Source organism: Panthera uncia, assembly GCF_023721935.1.
Source record: "Panthera uncia isolate 11264 chromosome A1 unlocalized genomic scaffold, Puncia_PCG_1.0 HiC_scaffold_17, whole genome shotgun sequence".
NCBI classification, from domain to species: Eukaryota; Metazoa; Chordata; class Mammalia; order Carnivora; family Felidae; genus Panthera; species Panthera uncia.
This window is the reverse complement of record NW_026057577.1, coordinates 104,812,181-104,831,360: the sequence shown is the minus strand read 5'-3', so window position 1 is coordinate 104,831,360 and position 19,180 is coordinate 104,812,181. Positions and strand designations below refer to the sequence as shown.

The 19,180-nt window shown below is 39.3% G+C and overlaps 1 protein-coding gene across 1 annotated transcript; it reads right to left on the bottom strand.

Moving 5' to 3' along the window:
* Positions 1 to 1,830: 1,830 nt before the first annotated feature.
* Positions 1,831 to 18,018, bottom strand: HAVCR2 (hepatitis A virus cellular receptor 2). Its single transcript, XM_049647911.1, has 7 exons — positions 17,802 to 18,018; positions 16,204 to 16,542; positions 15,214 to 15,297; positions 11,286 to 11,326; positions 9,677 to 9,803; positions 6,286 to 6,322; positions 1,831 to 4,425 (listed from the first exon to the last, which is right to left on the bottom strand). The coding sequence occupies exons 1-7, from the start codon at positions 17,857 to 17,859 to the stop codon at positions 4,266 to 4,268; spliced, it is 846 nt and encodes a 281-aa protein (XP_049503868.1). The 5' UTR covers positions 17,860 to 18,018; the 3' UTR covers positions 1,831 to 4,265.
* Positions 18,019 to 19,180: the final 1,162 nt, after the last annotated feature.

The window sequence follows — 19,180 nt, the reverse complement described above, 5'->3', positions numbered from 1 at the left end:
TCATATGTCTTAGTTTTTACCTAAGATTCCATTTAGTTCAGGTAATGCTTTTTTCCCATGGTGATTACAAGCTATTTGGCTGCCGTTTACATAATAGGAATTTCTGTTGAAGTTGGATGTTGCTGGAGAGAATGATGAAAAGCACTGCTCCCCCAAGAACCTTCTGGAAACCTAGCCAGTGAGCAGATTTTAAAGCTCCTTCCCCCTTGGATTCCTACTTCAACCCTTAGATTCAGCTAATACTAAGTTCAAGAGATTTTTGCTAAGACATAGTGGTAAACTTTGGGATAGAGAAATGAATCAAAAATCTATATTATAATATAGTTACATATATTATAATATACAATCTATTTGTTGCAATATAACCAAACTGTTGGAAATAATCTTCACCTACATTTATACATTTGTTACTTTTTACTGAAGTGTTTTCTGAACAAGAACTAAACTCAGCATGCAATGGGCCAGTAATGGCAAATGAAACCACAACCACAAGTAAAATTTAAAACAGATCAGATATAGATATATAGAATATGGATATTTCAGAGCTGACAAAAATAAGGTAAACACTGCATTGGAGTAAGAAGTATTTCTATTTTACATGAACTAGGTTTAAATGAATGAAAAAGTATGAATACAAAATGTAGAAATTACAAAGGACGACATATCAACTTACCATAAAACAGGTTGCAAGTACAGAATATAAAACTATAATGAAATATTTTCCAAAAGTGACCCACCCACAAAACAATTACATTAAAATAATGTGCACATTTAGACAGACGTCCCATTACCACCACCACCATACATGAATAGCTTAAACAATCATAAAAAAAAAAAAAAAAAAAAAGCCTCACTGCTTTCTCTGGAAAAGGAGACTCACATAAGCAGAAGGAATTCAAACAAGAATTCACAAAAGATAATCACTACCATGAGTAAATGAGTGACTTGGAATGACCTTTATCATTGTAGTCAACATTACTGAGAAAAAGACACAGAGGATCTACAAGCCTGAAACATTTCTGACTCATACTGCTCCTTTGCACAAATTTTCCACTGAAAATGGGCTAAAATCTGAGCCCTCCTCAGGCTTGAGAACTTTTCAGCCAAATGGTCCAGAGGCCCCTCTCTTTTTCCCCACTTAGCAACTGAGTCCCACAAAAAGGTGGTGGAAAAATCTTAAACACTGCAGCTCTGGGGCATCTCTCTATACTTTTCTCCAGAAGGATCTAAACTTTCTGAATAAAAAATGGAGACAAAATTGTGTTCAGCTTAAGTTTTTGAATTTATACTTAAATGAGAAATGAAAAATACGAATAGGCATGAGGGGGGTACCCGAAAATCAACTAATGAGGGATTGAACTGTTGGGAATTTCTGCCTTGGGAATTCAAAATCTAGAAGTGATGCAGATAAAACATGGGAAGACCTTACTTTTTCAGTCTAAAAAGATCAGGAAGCCCCCTTTTGTCCTGGGGTCTCTTATGGAAGAGCTATGGAGAAAAAAATCCTAAGATGCTTCTAAGAGCAAGCCACATGTTCAGTCTTATTACATTGTTTTTAATTAAGTTACCCATTGACCTCCTGGGCCCGTTGGAGCAGCCTTGAAGATTTCTGTTCCCCATTCTGCCACCTTCCCCCTTCCAAATAACTGGTGTAGAATAGATCCCACTCTGACAACCAGGGTTCCAGTCCTGGCTTACTGCCAGCCTTGACCTTGAATTTAGCTTATCCTAGTCTCCATTTCTTTCTATGATGAGGAGGGCAGACAGAAAAACATTGCTATAATTCTTAAATCTATTTTTTTATTATAAAAGAAAATAATTCAAACAATTTTACAAGCACATAAAAGGAAAAAGTGGAAGTCTGTCTCATGACAATTTGCCCCTGTGGGATAGCCATATTGATTTTGGAATATTCTTCTAGATTTTTTAAGGCAAAAGAAAACATTAGCATCAACAATATATACTATTCTAGAACTTTTTTTTTTTTTTTAATTAGCAATATGGCATTCTTCTCTGACAAGTAAGTAACATACGCTACACGAGAATCAGGATTTCGTCTGTTTAACTCACTGCTGTTTTTAGGGACTAGAACAGTATCTGGCACATAGTAGGTGCCAATAAATGTTCGCCAACTGAATGAATGGAATGAATCCTCCTTACTGTCAGATGAACTACAAGTTCTACAGGGTCAGGGATATGTCTGTTTGGTCTCTCTCTATGGTCTCAGCACGAGAGTACCTGACACATAGTAAGCACTTAAATATTCATTGAATTAGCAAAACAGCTCAATGATGAAACCACTTAATTCTTAAGTGAAACCACTTAAATGCACAAGTGTGTTGAGATTACAATAATCAACTATTCCCCAATTGACATAAAAAGTCCCCTACAAACACCGTTGCAATAATCATCCTGTATACATACCATCGTTTAAAGATTTTTAAATAATAGGATAAGAATCTCTTTCCAGGAGGGGTGTGGTGGTGGGAACCATTGATATGGTTCAAATGTGTCTGAAGTCCTTTCCCTCTAGAATTTCATAACTGTAAAACATTTACAGTTAATTCTTCATCTTGTTGAATGAGAGTTGCTCCCTATAATTTTATGAAATGATCTCCCTTATATATCTCCCAGTAGAAATCCAGTGATTCCCAAAACTGTCTAAATGCAGCCCAAACATTATAATTCACACAACAAAACTGCCAGAGACTCCTGGAAATAAACAGGCTGCCTACATCCTTGGTGACCAACACTTTCTGCATACAGCATCGCAGCGATTTAGTTATTACCTGGGGAGGGGTAGTTTTCAGGCAGCAACAGGTCCTTCTCATTGATTCTTTATATACTGAGGAGGCTTAGCAGAAAGGGGGACACAGACAAGAGAGTAATAGACTTTCAAAGGCCTGAGCTAAGAAGCAAACACCACTTTGAACTAGATAAGAACAGATTTGAGAGCTTAGGAGTGTCTGTGAGTTCTCCAAGAAGAGCTCTAAGTTCTGCAATGGAAAAATCTTTCCAGAAGGCTGCCTTTCTGCTTATGTTTTTCATTCCAAAGGCATTTAGTACATTTCTATTATGTGGGAGAGCCGTGCCAGGCACTGGGCAGGCAATGAGTAAGAGAAGACAAACTTAGTCGCCACCACCTTGGAAATAAAGTTTAGGGACCACAGCCTTTCCATCACAGGATTTGATGCCGATAAATATAGATTGCTGGAGCCCTGTGCTTTCTTTCCACCAGGAAACAGAATTTGTGTACAAGTCACTGCTTCTTCTTCTATAAAAAACATAGGTCCAGTTCTCTCCATGAATGGAGAAGTTGGTCAGAGATATTTCCTTTTGAGTGCACCCCAAGCAAAACTTGGCAACACACGGAGCACACTTCCTTTTTCTCTAGGAGCTCCTTCACACCACAGGACTTGCTAGGCAGTCTACTTAACTGGCAAAGGAGAGCTGTGCAGAGGCACTTACTGGGAAACAATCAATATTCAAAGAAGCATAAGTCTTGAGACTCAGAGAGAACCTTCGAGACCATCTACTCCTCCTCTAATAGCTTCTAAATTTTTTATGCGTCACAGAACTCTTTGAAACTCAGTGGCCCCTTTAGACTTTCTGTACCAAAAAGACATGCACATATCTTAACACATAATTTTCCCTATATTTTCAGTAGCTCTGTGGATACATCATGTGACTGAATTTCCTGGAATTCTTGGGACCACATATTAAGAATTCCTAGCCTAGGGGTGCATGGGTAGCTCAGTCAGTTAAGCATCTAAATTTGGCTCAGGTCATGATCTCACAGTCTGTGGGCTTGAACACCTCATCGGGCTCTGTGCTGACAGCTCAGAGTCTGGAGCCTATTTCAGATCCTGTGTCTCGCAATCTCTCTGCCCCTCCCCCATTCGTCCTCTGTCTCTGTCTCTGTCTCTCTCTCAAAAGTGAATAAACATTAAAAAAAAAAATACCCAACAATTCCTACTCTATATAAAAGCCCATTTGAACTCTAATGCCCCGATTAGCATACTCTATATTGGGTAGCCCCACTGGCTGAAATATAGAGGTGATGTTGTACCTAAATATAGTGTAGGACACAGTTCCATCCCTATGTGAGCTAATTATCTCCCGAAATGTAAAAACTCTGCTTGGTGGCCATGGACAGGGCCTCTAAAACCAATCAGCTGACACATTTCATAGTTTTCACAGTGATACCATGCTCAAAAATGAAGTAGTGGGATCTGGCGGGGTTAAAGGGTTAGATCTCTGGGTTGTCAGGATAGTTGCTCGCTGCTGACATAGCAGTAGTATTCATATGGATCTTCTATTTCATATATGTTCTCCTCAATGATATAGATGTTTTCCTCTGAGTGCATTCCTTCTGCTACTGTATTTGCTAACCCTGAGGGAGCGACGTTGGCCAAAGTGACAAGGCTGTGGAAATAAATGTTACAGTTGAGTTAAGCATTTCTTGGGCAGCACAGAATAGAGTTAAGATAAGAGGCTTTGCTGAAGAGACAACAACCAAATATAGTACCTGATCCTTGATCAGGTCCTAACTAGGAAAAAAAAAAAAAAGCCATAAAATAGCAGTAAAACAATTTGTGGAACAGTTGAGGAAATTTGAATTCCTTTGAATTAATCTTAATTTTCCTAAGTATAAAAATGGCATCGTGTTGGAAGGAGGTACAGACTGAAGTGTTTAGGTGAAGGGGGAAGATGTCTGAAATGTCCTTACAAATAGTTCAGAAGAAATGTTCTTTGTAAATAGAGAAACAAACAAAGCAAGCAGGTCCAAATCTCAAACCATGAGTTTGGTTGAAGCGTTCTGTTTTCCTTGTACTATAACTTCAATTCTTCTGTGGACTTGAACAGTTTCAAAAAGAAAAAAAAAAAAAAGGAAATATTTTATGGATCCAATCAGACTTGAGTTTGAATTCTGTCTGTCACTTACCAGCCATATGACCTTGGATAAATTGAGTGGTTGGGTTTTTGTTTGTTTGTTTGTTTTCATTTACTCAGTCAAGAAATTTTTAGTGTGTTACACACTGTGCTACAAAGCAAGAAATGCAGCAGTAAACAATACACAAAAATCCCATGAAGCCTGCGTATTAGCAAACTTTGTGTCTCAGGGTCCTCATCTGTAAAATGGGAATAATAAACATTCTATTTTACAGGGCTGCTGTAAGGAGCATTTATTCATTCAATCATCAGATGTGTAGGTGTCTACTAAGCATCACATACTGTATCAGGGGATATAGTTGTTAATGTGGCAACAACTTCCTAACGTTCTACAGAGCTTACCTTTATAAGTAGGGATGAACATTAACCAACTAATTTCACCAAATAATGAATTAATGCATGTAAATATCACCCATGGGTAATATCACATTTCAAGTTTCAGTTCTAATAACAGATCCTGGCACAGATGATCAAAAGCCATTAATAATTAAATTGTTTTATTTGGCTTTATTTGGCTCTTTTTACTGCAGAGTATTTTGTCTTAATTAATACACTATCTATATTTACCTAAAATCACTCGTGGTTTAGATATAATTCAAAGGAATGAGTCATTTTTTTTCTTGAAATGTACTGCATTCTACCCATGTGCCAAATATCACTAAATTCTAGTACACGCTATATAAGCTTCGTATATTTGGAATGGGGAGGTGTGCATGTGTGTATATGTACGCATATGTATACAGTCAAAAACAGATACCAAGACTGCAGTATAATAGACCAGTAGATCTCAACCCTGTTTGCATATTAGAATCACCTGGAAAACTTTCAGAAAAACACCTATACTTAGGTCTCATCCTCAAAAATGCCAATGTATTTGCTCTGGGGTTGGCAACAGTATGTTCAAGTGCCCTAGGTGATTCTAATAGGCAACCCAAGTTAAGAACGCCTGGGCTGAGCTATAAAAGCCCTGAAAGTAGAGTCTGGGTTTCTTGCTCACTTTTGTAACCCAAAGCCCAACCCAGAGCCTGCATGTAGTTCAATCACTAGAAGGATCAGTTCATTGAAAAAAAAAAAAAAAAAACAAGAACCATTAATATACAAATAAGCATTTCCTATCAATAGGGAGATGAATTCTATACCTTAACTTTAGTCAATGAAGCTAGAGAAATCAGTAAGTAAAACAGAGCAGTGTGTTTAATTGGCATTACATAAATCTAAGGTAAGAAGGAAGTACAAGTTTAAATCCCAGGGCCAGGCTTCTAAGAGCAAAGCCATATTAGAATAGGGGTCTCCAAGATTCCCACCTTCCCCTACCCTACCCATTACTCTTACCTTGAATTCTGTAACTTCTCTTTGCTATAAGAATACCCTAGGTAAAATGTGGAAGAAAAGTCCATTAAAACTGCTCTCATAAAACAAATGAGTTAGGAAATAAAATGAACTCACTGAAGGCAAGGATTGTTTAAGAAAATCTGGTCTCCCCTTGGACTGAATTAAATCAAACTATCAATGTGTGTCTTGGATTGTTACATGGACTCTTCTAGAAAGCAATACAGATACATTTTTCACATTCAGGAAATACATGGAGCATCTGGTAGGCACTGGGAATGCAAAGGTGAATTGTGAGCCCTGACTTCTGAAAGCTTGTGTTCTAGTGAGGGGGGCATTGAAAATAATAATTTCTAATTGTGGAACCAACAATGCACTGTAACAGATGACTGAGAAGGTGGTCAGGAAAAAACTCTCAGGAGGGGTAACCTTTAAGCTCAGTTCCGAAAATAAAGAAAATGAGTCAGCCAAGTGAACAGGCAGGGGAAGAATTCAGGCAAAGAGAATCCCTGGTAATGACGAGTATGGCTTCCTGAAACTGAAAATATGGCTGAAATAAGAAAATAGCCCAAGATAAGTTCTGAGAGGTAGGCTGGGGATAGCTCCTATAAGACCTTTTAAGTCATAATCTAGATTTTGGATATTATTCTATAAAATAAGAATCTTACTCTTATTCCTATAAGAAATCATTGGAGGACAGAAATATGAGCTGACTGGGTTTTAAGAAGATCACTCTAACTCCTATGTGGGGAATAGATTAAAAGCAGGTATTTAAAAAATGAAGAAGTTAAGTAGAGATCATGATGCCTCACATCACAGTAAGGTGGTGATCAAAAGAGATTCAGAATAATGAATGTATTTTACATATATTTTGGAGAAAGTCTGAAGGAATTAAAATTGGCTTTTATGTTAGGAGGAAACAGGATTCTAGGATGGCCTATGGCATTCTGGCTTAAACAACCAGATGGATGGTAGTGAAACGTTGTAATGGGAAACACCAGAGAGGCAGAGGCCGTGTTCTGGGAAGGTGGAATATAGACTCTAGACCTCCATTTGGGACATGTTAAGTGTGGAAGGCATCTAAGTGGAGGTATCAACAGGACAAACACTCAGAGTTGGAGGGGGGAATTAAAGATTTAATTTAAACCTATGGAAATAGACCTATTTAACCTATTTAATTAAATTAATTAATTTAATTAATTTAATTAATTTAAAATTATTTATTTATTTATTATTTATTTAAATAAATTAATTATTAAATTAAATAAATTAATTAAAACCTATTTAAACTTATGGAAATAGACACCATCACCTAGAGGGTATAGAGAAAGGGAAAGGGCCAGCCCTGAGGAATAGGAATATCTAAAGGTCAAGCAGAAGAGGAAATAACAAAAATGACTGAAAATGGACGGCCAATGAAGTAGGAGAGTGGTGTTTTAGAAGCCAAGAGAAGGAATACTATCTAGAATGAGTGAGAGTCAATTTGATTAAATATTGCTGAAAGATTGACTACAATGAAGACAGAAGTGTCTATTGGATTTAGCAAAATGGAGGTTGTCAGTGAGCTTGACTAAAACTATCTCCATGGTGCTTCAGGGATGGAAGCTAGATGATGGGCTAAAGAGTTCAGGGGGTACAAAGTAGGAAAAATTCATCTGAGAAATATGGCTGTGAAGGAAAACAGAAATGGGAGTAGCTAAAGAGGAATAGGTGAGTTAAAACATATTTTTATGCTGATGAGAATAGAATGAATAGAAAGGGAGAGGTAGATAATTCTGGAGAAAGGGGTAAAAGGAGAATGAAGTCTTAGGTAAGTCTAAGGAGATGGAACAGGTCTTTTATACTTCATCAGTTGAGTGAGAAATGAGAGGGGTTTGAGTGGTACTGAGGTATGCTCGCTCATCTCAGAGAGTGCACTAGAAAGTTATGGGATTGCTGGTTGTATTGCTAACCAATTTATGGCTTTGATGTCATGACTTAAAAACCTGTCACCTTGGTCATAAGATTTTGTCTAGCAACCTGTAGACCACAAATCAAACAGGACTTTCCTATCTGTCCTTCGAAGTAGCCATGTTTTTGGAGTAATACATATGTGTGTATAAAGTATCAAACTTCTCCCATTCATTACCTTCACTTCAAGCCTCTTTGCACCAGCTGAAATGGCATGGCAGAACTTGAAAGGCTAGTGAGTACTAGCATTGCTCTTTTTCAACCTGTAGACTTTGCATTCATGTGATCAATTCACAAACTCCACTACTGCCTCTGTGCAAACCCAGGTAAGTGTGGCTGGGGTAGTTTCTTTCCGTGAACAATCCATTTACCGGGGATAGCAGAATAGCATAATGGTAAGGAATAAGAGAGTCCTGCTTTCAAATTCTGTATCTAATAACTGTGTGGCTCTGGCCAGCATGTTCATTCTCTATTGGTAAATTAGAATAATATTAGTATCTTTCTCATTAAGGTAATCATGAAGATTTAATGCTCATAAAGCACTCAGCAGCTTTAAGTCGCACAATTAGGGTGACCAATTCATCCTGGTTTTCCCTGGACTGTCCCAGTTTTAGCATTGGCAGGATCACATCCTAAGGCCCCTTCAGTCCTGGGAAAATCTGGGTTGGTTGGTCACCCTATATGCAGTCCATGTTTTAAGTATTAGTAGGAAGGGTTGCTAGAATGTACTAAGCCCTGGGGTATAAGGTCTTGGCCTCTGTCCTCAAAGAGAAGAGAATATATCACAAATATAAAAGTGTGCAAAGCCTTTGGGGTGATGACGATGTTTGGGTCTTGATTATAGTGATGGTTTCCCATGCATAATCATCTACTGAAAATACAAATGCTGCAATCCTGGCCATGACCCATTGGTAAAAGGACTTGCCACCCCTCTCTCTAAAGACCTGTGCCTGAGAAACAAATAAGATAGCAAAACGCACAGAAAGAAATTACTTTCTGTTGTCGCACTTCCTAATAAACTTAATTCATGAATTAAAGAAGTTTATTTTCTTAACGAAAGGTAAGAGAACAGGTGCTAGAATCAGTCTGCTTGAATTTCAATTCTAGCTTTGCCTCTTATGGATTCTGAAACCTTGGGAAAGAGGCTCACTTTCTAGTAGCTATAGTTTCCTGCACTATAAAACGGTGATAAATACTACCTGCCACATGAGATGGTGACAATAAAATGTACGTAAAACGTTTAGCACCAGGCCTGCATATAACATGGTAAAGCATTGCATAAAAATTAGCTATTATTATTGTTAGGTTTGGAAGGACTACAGGGTACTCAGTTTAATCGCCTTCAGGTATAAATACAAACTTACATTTGTACCTAGGTTTGTGTTGGTTCCTATTTTAACAGTTCCTTATCAGAGGGAGAGAGTTGCAACATCAACCAACTTACATGTGAGAATTAAAGCAGCAATGATAAGAATGAGAGTCAGCCCAGCAGAGATCCCCACTCCAATGTAGATGCCTATTCTGGTGGTCACAGCAGAGTCTTGTAATTCGTTAGCCAATGTGGGTATTTGCTATGGAAACACAAACAGAATTGCAGCAGATGGGCAGAAATCAGTTGTGTGCTCAGCTAGTCTCGTGACGTACAGCACCAGAGGAGTGCAGGGACCTTGAGACCGTGCATGATCTATCTCCTTCTAGACAAGCCTCAAACCACCCAAAGAACGGGATCAGCATAATCCTTAAACTTACAAGGGAATAAAATGTGCTGCTTCTACAATGTGGGGGGGGGGGTGGGGACAAGGAACTCTTAATAAATGGACACCCCTCCCCCACAAACATAAATAGGTTTTAGGGTGGAACCCTGTTCATCCAAGGTCCCCTGGTGTTCCAGGGAGTTTCAGAGTGGTTTAAACTTGGTGTCTTGCAGAGAAGCCCCCACCTTCACAGAAAAACTGATTCAAGGGCCAGGCCTTTGCAGCCAGATAGTCCTGGGTTCAAATCCCAGCTCTGCCATCATCTTGGAGAGTTCTTAGGAAAATGAAGTAACAAGAAATACAAAATGCCTAGCACAGGGCCTTGTATGCAGTAAATGCAATCAGTGCTTACGTGGTGATAGGTATTGTGGCTATTTCTCTAATTAGTTTTATTAATTTTATTTTGTAACTGAAAGCCATAACATTCTTCTGCTTTCAAAATTTTAGTCCATATTCTCCCTTTAAAAGCAACAATGATAAATAATTTTAAAACAAAGAAGTCAAAGAAATTAAATTTTCCACTTATTCAATCAACTTTTACTACAGGAGTGCTATATGCAAGGTACTGTGCATTAAATACTATGGATATACAGAGGTACTTAGAGTCAGTCTTTGGTCACAAAGAGGGGCAGGGACAAACACAAAGTGCTGAGCCTTGGTTGTGAACACACAAGTAGGGGACTTAGTCAAATGAATGCAGACTCCTGTATACATCCTCAAAGAATTTTTAAGTCACTACTATAAGCTTGATATCTAGGGGATTCCCTTTTGCTCTGAGAAAGTGGGGGACACTAAAATTGTGGTTAATTAAAATATTGATTTGTTTATACTTCGATATATACATTGTTGACTTCAAATACTCCTGACTAGTGTCTTGTCAGACATAAATAAATTTACACAATCTTTCTCATCAGGGTTACCATGCAAGCGAGAAGAAATATATTCCAGGGATATGGAGGGTCTTTGAACCCTCCACAGCGGTTCGCAGTTGTGAAATATGAGAAGAGAAACAAGAAGCTAGTGGTTTTGTGTTTTTGTTTTCCAGCACTTACTATGTGCTAGGCACTTTGCACTTACCCCCTCATTCTGTCCTTAGATGGCTAGAACTGCCCTCATCAACATGTTACAGCGGAGGGCTCTGAGGCTAATGGAGAGTGAGGCATGTTTTCTCCAAAGGAGAGGAGCAAACAAGAATGAAGACTAAAGCCAAACTTTCTTCCCTCTGAGTTGAATATGAGGTTAGCACGCGCGCACCCACGCACACACGCATGCACGCACACACATGTCCATGTCACTTACAGTTTGATTTTTATCATGGAGGGCCTCCAGTGTCCGTGTCTCTGCCATAAAGAGAAAAAAGCAGCTGATAGAATAGTCAAGAATGTTTTCTTTTATCTGAGTTTTAAAAACTCTTAAAGATGCCTAGAATCATATTTGAAATTAATCCTACTCTATACTCTTCACAATAATTGTGAGACCAATAAAATTTTCTAAACACTTACAAATCAACGATTTGATATGGATGACCATATTTTTTTATCCAGATAATGAACCTGACTACTTATGTTCTATGAACTGGAGACCTCTGCCAGGAAAACCTCTGTCGAATATGTGGTTTGTTGTGTCCACAGCACCCCAAAGAGGGCAGCAAATTGCCAACAACATTGATAACACTCAACCAGGCATTATATTGTAATGAGACTTTGAAAGATAACAAAAGTTAATTTTCTTAAAAAAGTTTAACATTTACTCATTAAGAGGGAGACGGGGTATTTCATTGCCTAAAAATGAGAGTAATAATAACTATAGCTATAATTTACCATGAGCTGACATGGTGCTAAATTCTTTGAACGAAGTATCTCATTTAGCATTCAAAACAACTATCCTAGAGACTATTAGCCCCATTTCGCAGATGAAGAAGCTGAGAATTAGGAAGTTAGGGGACTTACCCAGGGTCACAGAGATTAGTGAATAACAGAAATAGCCTTTCAATTTAGGTCTGCATGGCTTTAAACAAGACACTGAACGATGTCCCTTTCAACAACCTTTACTTTTGCATTGTCACTACCACGTGGTCACATTGCCCAGGTGCCATCTCACCTTCTTTCCTTTTTACTCATTCATTTCTTTACCTGCTTATCCATTTGATGAACATGTACTACACCCCTTCTTTGTGCCAGGCCCAGGGTACAGAGCCGTGAACAGCATGGGCACAAGCCCTGACCTCACAGATGCTGCTTTCTAAAAATCAGTAGATGGTTAGCTTTGGGAAAATTAAGGATGCCTACTCATTTATCTGGCTGAGTCAGAGGCTCTGAAACTTCTTAAATGTCATGGCCACTTTCTGGAAGCCTAAAAATCTAAATCCTTTAAGGCAGGACTCCTGCTTTAACAATGATTTTTTTTTTTTAATTTCTTTTTTTAACATTTTGTTTTATTTTTTGAGAGACAAAGAGAGACAGGACATGAACAGGGGAGGGGCAGAGAGAGACAGGGAGACACAGAATCCAAAGCAGGCTCCAAGCTCTGAGCTGTCAGCACAGAGCCTGATGCAAGACTCGAGCCTGAGCCGAAGTCAGACAGTTAACCAACTGAGCCACCCAGGCATCCCAACACACCATGACTTTAATATTAATATTTTACTATTCTCAGCCTAAAACTATTTTTAAAAAAGAGGAAGTAAAAGAGATTATCTTCCACTTACCTTTGCTCTTATTACCCAAAAAGGAATTTAAAGTATAAAAACCACATTGGTGGAACTACTAAGTAAACATGAATCTTAACCACACACAAGATTTTCTAATGTAAATCCAGTTTCTGCTTCCCTGTAATTATTTTTCTTGGCCTAAATGATAAGACTGACTTCTCTTTTTTTTAATTACGATTTACAGGGAAAATGACCCAACAGCACTCCATTTTATAGATTATCGCAGATTATTTTCACATAGATAGCCATCAACCAAGTGAGTGGGACAGTTGGAAAAAGTTGCTTTGATTTTCCCAGAGAACCCAAGACTTGGCTGGAGTGGAGGTAGCAACAGGGTGGCATGTGAGAGTCTTAAAAGTTTATGAATTTGTAGTTACCATCTAGTACATATTATATGCCAGACATGGTGCTTAGTACTTTATTTGCCCAACAGCTTTTAATCTTCACCACAATAAGTAGGTACTATTATTTTTCCATTCTTCAGATGAAAAACCTGATTCTCAGAGAGGTACTTTGCCTAAGATCACACAACTATTCATTGACAAACCTGAGATTTAGGCCAAGTCTATCTCCAGAGCTGAGGATTCACTGTGACCCTGTCCTACATCCTTTAGGTGGAAGAGACATTACATTGTTTTGTGTTCAAGATAGGTTCCATGATTCTTGAATTCTTACTTGTTAAGGTTCCATTCCACTTTATAGCAAACATATTAAATGTACCCACATTCCACACTAAAGAAAAGGTATGTATAAGTACACACAGGTTGACTTGCAGGTAACTAGTTGACATCATGTTACATGTTATGGACATGCCATTAAATAATAATTTTAATTTTTATTTATTTTCCTACTTTGGAGCTGTTACATTTTTTGTTTGTTTACTTGAATATTTTCTTAGGCCATCGAAAGCTCAGAGATTGTAGGTACTGTGCCTATATTCCCAATGCAAGAAATGCCCCCATCTTTGTTGCCCTAAAGGGAAGGAACTAACAAGTAAAAACTAAAGAGAAAAAGACTTGTTTAGGATATAGACAACTCTGAGGAAATATACTGCCTCGTGAGGAAGGTGTGTGGGTATACAGTGAATGTGCGCTTGAGGGTGATGTTATAAACAGCATTGGTAGCACAGGATGGGAATGTGGGCATACAATAAATATCTGGTATGACTTGCTTAGGCCACAATGAGGGCTACCATCTGTTCCCGCCGTATTTTATTTCCTCACTAATTGCATAAGAGATATTATCTACCAATCACTAAGCAACTACCAAATATTAAACCACTAGAGAGCTAAGGTTACTACTTACAATAATAACCAGTATTTGAGTGCTTTCTGTGGGTCAGGTACTACACTGAGCACTTTACAAACATTGTCACACTCAAATCTTTAGAACAATCTTACACAGTAGATTACCCTCAACATAGAGGTAAGGAAACTGAGCCTCACAAAGTTTGAGCAATTTTACCTTGAGCTCACAAAGCTAGCGGGAAGAGCTGATATTGGAACCCATTCTACCTACCTATTGCTGATGTGCTTAACCACAATCGCATTCTGCCTCCAGATCTTATTGGTAACATTAAGGACAATAACCAACGTGTACTGAGTACATAGTATGATCAAATACTGGGCTAAGCACTTGAGACACCCTTTCTTAGTTAAATTTCATAAAGTGGGATTTAGGAGATTTATGAGATTAAGATATGGGACTTGGACTTACCTGTTATTACCCTCATATTACTGAATGGAAGACTAAGCTCCAGAGAGTATAAGAGAGACCAGGACTTTGACAGGAGACATTTAAGATTAATCTCCCTGCTCAATGTGACCTGAGGTCTGCTCTTTTGATCCTATCTTCTCTTCCAGAGCAGCATGGAAAAGTCCTTGTTGAATTACTTAAAGAATATAGCTGCTCCTTCTGAGGTTGGAATTGAGGGAAGATGATGGGCTTCATTCCAGTAAGAAGAGATCCTTGAAATCACCTAATCCAACCCCAAACATGGACTGGGATGGATTCATAACAAAACATCCCCATTCTGGGAGTCAATTGGAAAATAATGGCAATGTAATGAGTTTTTCATTAGAATAAATGTATTTAATTTAAAAACATGTCTTTTATTATTGCAATAATGGATAATAATGCAATTTTTTCCTTATTTGGCAAAATACATATATTACCAAAATTCTTTTTTTAGGGGGAGGGAGTGGGAATTTTACCAGGTTACAAAATCCAAAGATTCTGAACCCTCTCCTTGAACAGAACAGGAAGGTGAGGTCCAGGGAAGTGAAAGGCTTCAGCCCAGGTCACAGGGCTACTTGTGACTAATTCCAAATCCTAGCTCAGCGCTCCTTTTTCCCAACACAGGTTTGTCCCCACCACCCCTCTCACCACACACACTATCTCAGGTGCATAGGAACATTCACACCTCCACTCAAACCCATTTCTCATCTCTTTCCCATATTCAAAATCCTCCGAACTCAGAAAATGCCAGAAGGCTTCCTCTTACACCACTTGTATAATTACCTGAGCCATATCCCTTGGTGGTGAGCATTCTTGGAAAGGCTGTACCGAAGTCTCTGTGTGTAGGCCGAGCAGGGGTGACCTTGGCTAATGTCAGAAACCAATATAAGGATGAGACTTCTCTGAGAGCAGAGAGCTTGTTTCGGGGAATCAAAGGGGCAGCAGAAAAAAATATGAAACACAACAAATGAAGAAAGGCACATGCCCAACTGCCAAACCTACCAGGACGTGTTCACTGAGAGTGTATGAGACTCTTCACATGTTGGGCAGAGGTCTGTTAACGGCCATCGTCATCGCAGTCTAGTTGTTAATAATAGAACTAATAGCCACACAAATGGCCATGCTAAATGCTTTTTATAAAACACTTCATAAAATCCTTCCAATGGCCTGTGTAGTAGGAATTGCCATGTTTTATAGAACAGGAGGCCACAGAGCTTAAATAACTTGCCCAAGATTACACAGCTAGTAAGAGGCAAAGTTGGATTTAAACTGAGCTTCATCAGCCACACACTATATGCTGTATAAATCTTAAAATGTACAAACACGTGTACCCCGCCACTACCCACCCCACACATACACAGTCCAGTGGTTCTCAATCCTGACTGCACAGGGAGGAGAATCATCTAAGGTAGACTTCGTAAAATCCCGGAACTCGGGCTCTACCTCCGGAAATGCCGATTTCTCTGGTTTGTGGGTGGGGACCAAGAAGATGTAAGTGTTAAAAAGCTTTCCAGGTGATCTAATGAGCAATCAGGTTCTTAACCACTGATCTAGGCCTTTCCTCCCATTCTACAGATCCTGTCCCTGAGTTTGAAAATAGAGGAAGGGAATTAAATGTGGCTGGGCATTGTCGGTGGAGCCTGTTAAACTTTAGGTCTTAGGGACCCACTCCCAGGGCTATAATTGGGGAGATCAGAAATGAGACCAATCAGTATATTTAATTACCTGCAGGTGAGTTTTATTCATAAAGAAGACACACAAAGGTCCACTCACCTGGTTTGATGACCAACTCCAGGTTTGATTTTTTATCATTCATTAGGCCTGGGAATTGAATCCGGCAGCAATAGGTCCCACTGTCAGCTAGAGTCACATTCTCTATAGTCAAGGACACATCTCCTTTGTGGAAATTCCTCTTTAGCTGGTATCTGTTGGATGTCTGATATTTCAAGTTCCTTCCATCTGTGCTGAGCACCATACTATGACATTCAAACATAGGACAGGATCCCTTGCCCCAGCAGACAGGCACAAGATTCTCAGGAGTGGCTGGAGAGTAGGTGCAGGGCAGAACAGCATTCTGACCCACTTCAACTACGTATTCCACTTCCAAAGACCCTGAATAAAGAAGTAAAGAGAGCAAGATCCAGGCAATGAGTGAGGCTGGTCCATTTCAAGAAAACTGCAAGTAATGCCATACAGAATAAAAAGGAAACCAGTCCTGCTGTCCTGTTTGGAAGATGATCCATTATGACAATGATTGTCGGACTGGAGGAGCATCAGAATCACCAGAAAGCCTTGTTAAAACACAGATGGTTGGGCTCAACCACTAGAGTTCCTACTTCGATAGGTCTGGGGTGGGGTATAAAAATCTGAATTTCTAGCAGGTTTCCAGTTGTTGACAGAGCTGGTTGGAAATTCACTTTGAGAACCAATGCCCTAAGAGACAATTGTGGTCTAGCCCTGTGAACATCGGAGGGCTGGGCAGATAGTCAGAAAATGAGTCATTGTTAACTAGTAAAACAGCTCACCCATCTGCTCATCGATGAAAGGCAGTTAACATAAAGCTCTCTCTTTTTTTAAGCACTCAGCACATAATGAATAAAAACTACTGGCTAAATAAGAAGCTTGCATATTTGAAACCACCCACAGGCTATTTTGAGGTTTGAAATGAATTGTCTTTAAGTATATATATATTAATAAATTATATATAGTGAAACATTTAAACAGTATAAAAAGGTATATGAGGGCTCCTGGGTGGCTCCATCAGTTAAGCATCAGACTTTGGCTCAGGTCTTGATCACACAGTCCGTGAATTCAAGCCCTGCGATCAGGCTCTGTGCTGACAGCTCAGAGCCTCGAGACTGCTTCACATTCTGTGTCCTCCTCTCTCTCTGCCCCTTCCCCACTCATGTTCTCTCTCTCTCTCTCTCTCTCTCTCTCTCTCAAATAAATAAACATTAAAAATTTTTTTAAAAGATATATGAAAAGTGTACTCCCTCTCCCTGCTCCTTCCCATTTTCTGGTTCCCCTTCCCAGAGTCTATACATTAAGTACCATTCATGTATTCCCACATGGAAGTCTAATATACATGTTATTCCCTACAACACACATCCACAAATGGAAGTCTAATATACATGTTATTCTGTTCTTTGCTTTATTCAATTAACGTTTCAACTTAGAGACATTTCATATCACTATGTTTGGTCAGCTTCACTGTTTGCATCATGAAGATATCACAAACTGATTTACCTACTCCCCCACTAGTGGGCATTTATTTAGGCTGCTACCAAACTTGCTACTACAAATATTACAATGACTGTCTTTGTATCTTTATCTCACGCTATCCAGGTGTGACAGCCCGTGCCCAAACTTACTTGTGAGTAGTGGCAGCAGCAGCAGCAGGACACAGTCGAAGGAAAGTTGTGAAACCATGGATTCTGAAGAAGAAACGTCCAGTAATAGCTCTGTTTAGTTTTGATTCTCCAGTGGAACTGGGTACCTCTTGCAATTGTATCTCTTCCACAATCACAGGAGCAATGGCTGCTCTCCCCGACTGCTGGACCAACACACCAGGGCATCTGACTACCAATCTTTCCTCTGTTAATGCTGTCAAATCCACAGTTACATCAAAGGAAACCCCAGTTGTCTGTCGTGCTACACCACACACATCCTGTAAGGGCTCTGATATTTATCCTGTTAGTATCAACGAAGAGGAAGCAATACTCAAGGAAGAAAAATGTCTCTCAGCCAGTCAAGAAAACTCTCTTAGCAAGTGGAGAGAGCCCTCTCATATCTCCAATGAAATAATCCTCTGTTTGGAATGGATGGCATGTGGGTCTAGCTGGTTACCAGGGAACACAAGGCAGGAACATATCATCCATGCATTCATTCAGTCAGATCAGTCAGTTGGTTGGTCATGTGATCAATATTAATGGACTAGGAGCTGGAGAATACCACAATGAATGGCATGTCTCTTATTCTCAAATTTATGGGCCCTTTCCACCCCCGGAACTTAATTCTTAGCCTTGTCCAAACACAAACTGGGCTGTACTATATAACCTTGTTGGATCTCAGTTTCCTCATTTATAAAATGTATGAAATGAGGAAATTGTGCTAGGTGACATATGCATGGCTCCCTGCTGTAATATTCTGACTTTGACCTGAACTTTCAAACCCTTCCACTTAGGAAAGATATTTCCTTTCTGCAGTGTTTCTCCCCCACTGCAGTGGGAATCAAGGGGACCTCAATATTCTATTACATCTTATGTAATAGAATCAGATGGGATGTCTCCTCCCTCCCAGCCCTGGGGCTCTAGACGTAAATTCTCAGAAAGGGTTGAGTTTCAGCCACACTGTCCATCACTGAGGTAACATCTCAGACCCCTGGGATAGTGACAGCCCTCAGTCTCAGCCCTGGGATAGTGACATTTCTCTAGGAACTTTAAAAGCCAATGATTCTTTAAAAATTTTTTTTAATGTTTATTTATTCTTGAGAAAGACAGAGTGTGAGCAGGGGAAGAGCAGAGAGAGAGGGAGACACAGAATCCGAAGCAGCCTCCAGGCTTCGAGCCGTCAGCACAGAGTCCAACACGGGGCCTGAATGCACAAGCTGTGAGATCATGACCTGAGCCAAAGTCAGACACTCAACCGACTGAGCCAAAGCCAATGATTCTTTATCAGAGTAAGGTCACAGACTGAATAGTTTCTGAAAACCCTGTGGACTTCCTGTCTTTTCTTGCTGAACTTCCTTGTC

Bases quoted from the DNA above. Each gene is read 5' to 3' on its own strand.
- HAVCR2 (XM_049647911.1), bottom strand. From the start codon at position 17,859: ATGGTTTCACAACTTTCCTTCGACTGTGTCCTGCTGCTGCTGCTGCCA. The intron at 11,327-15,213 runs GTAATTATACAA...TCTTTATGGCAG, and splicing joins CACCAAGGGATATGGCTCAG to AGACACGGACACTGGAGGCC. The intron at 6,323-9,676 runs GTAAGTTGGTTG...CATTTTACCTAG, and splicing joins TGCTGCTTTAATTCTCACAT to GGTATTCTTATAGCAAAGAG.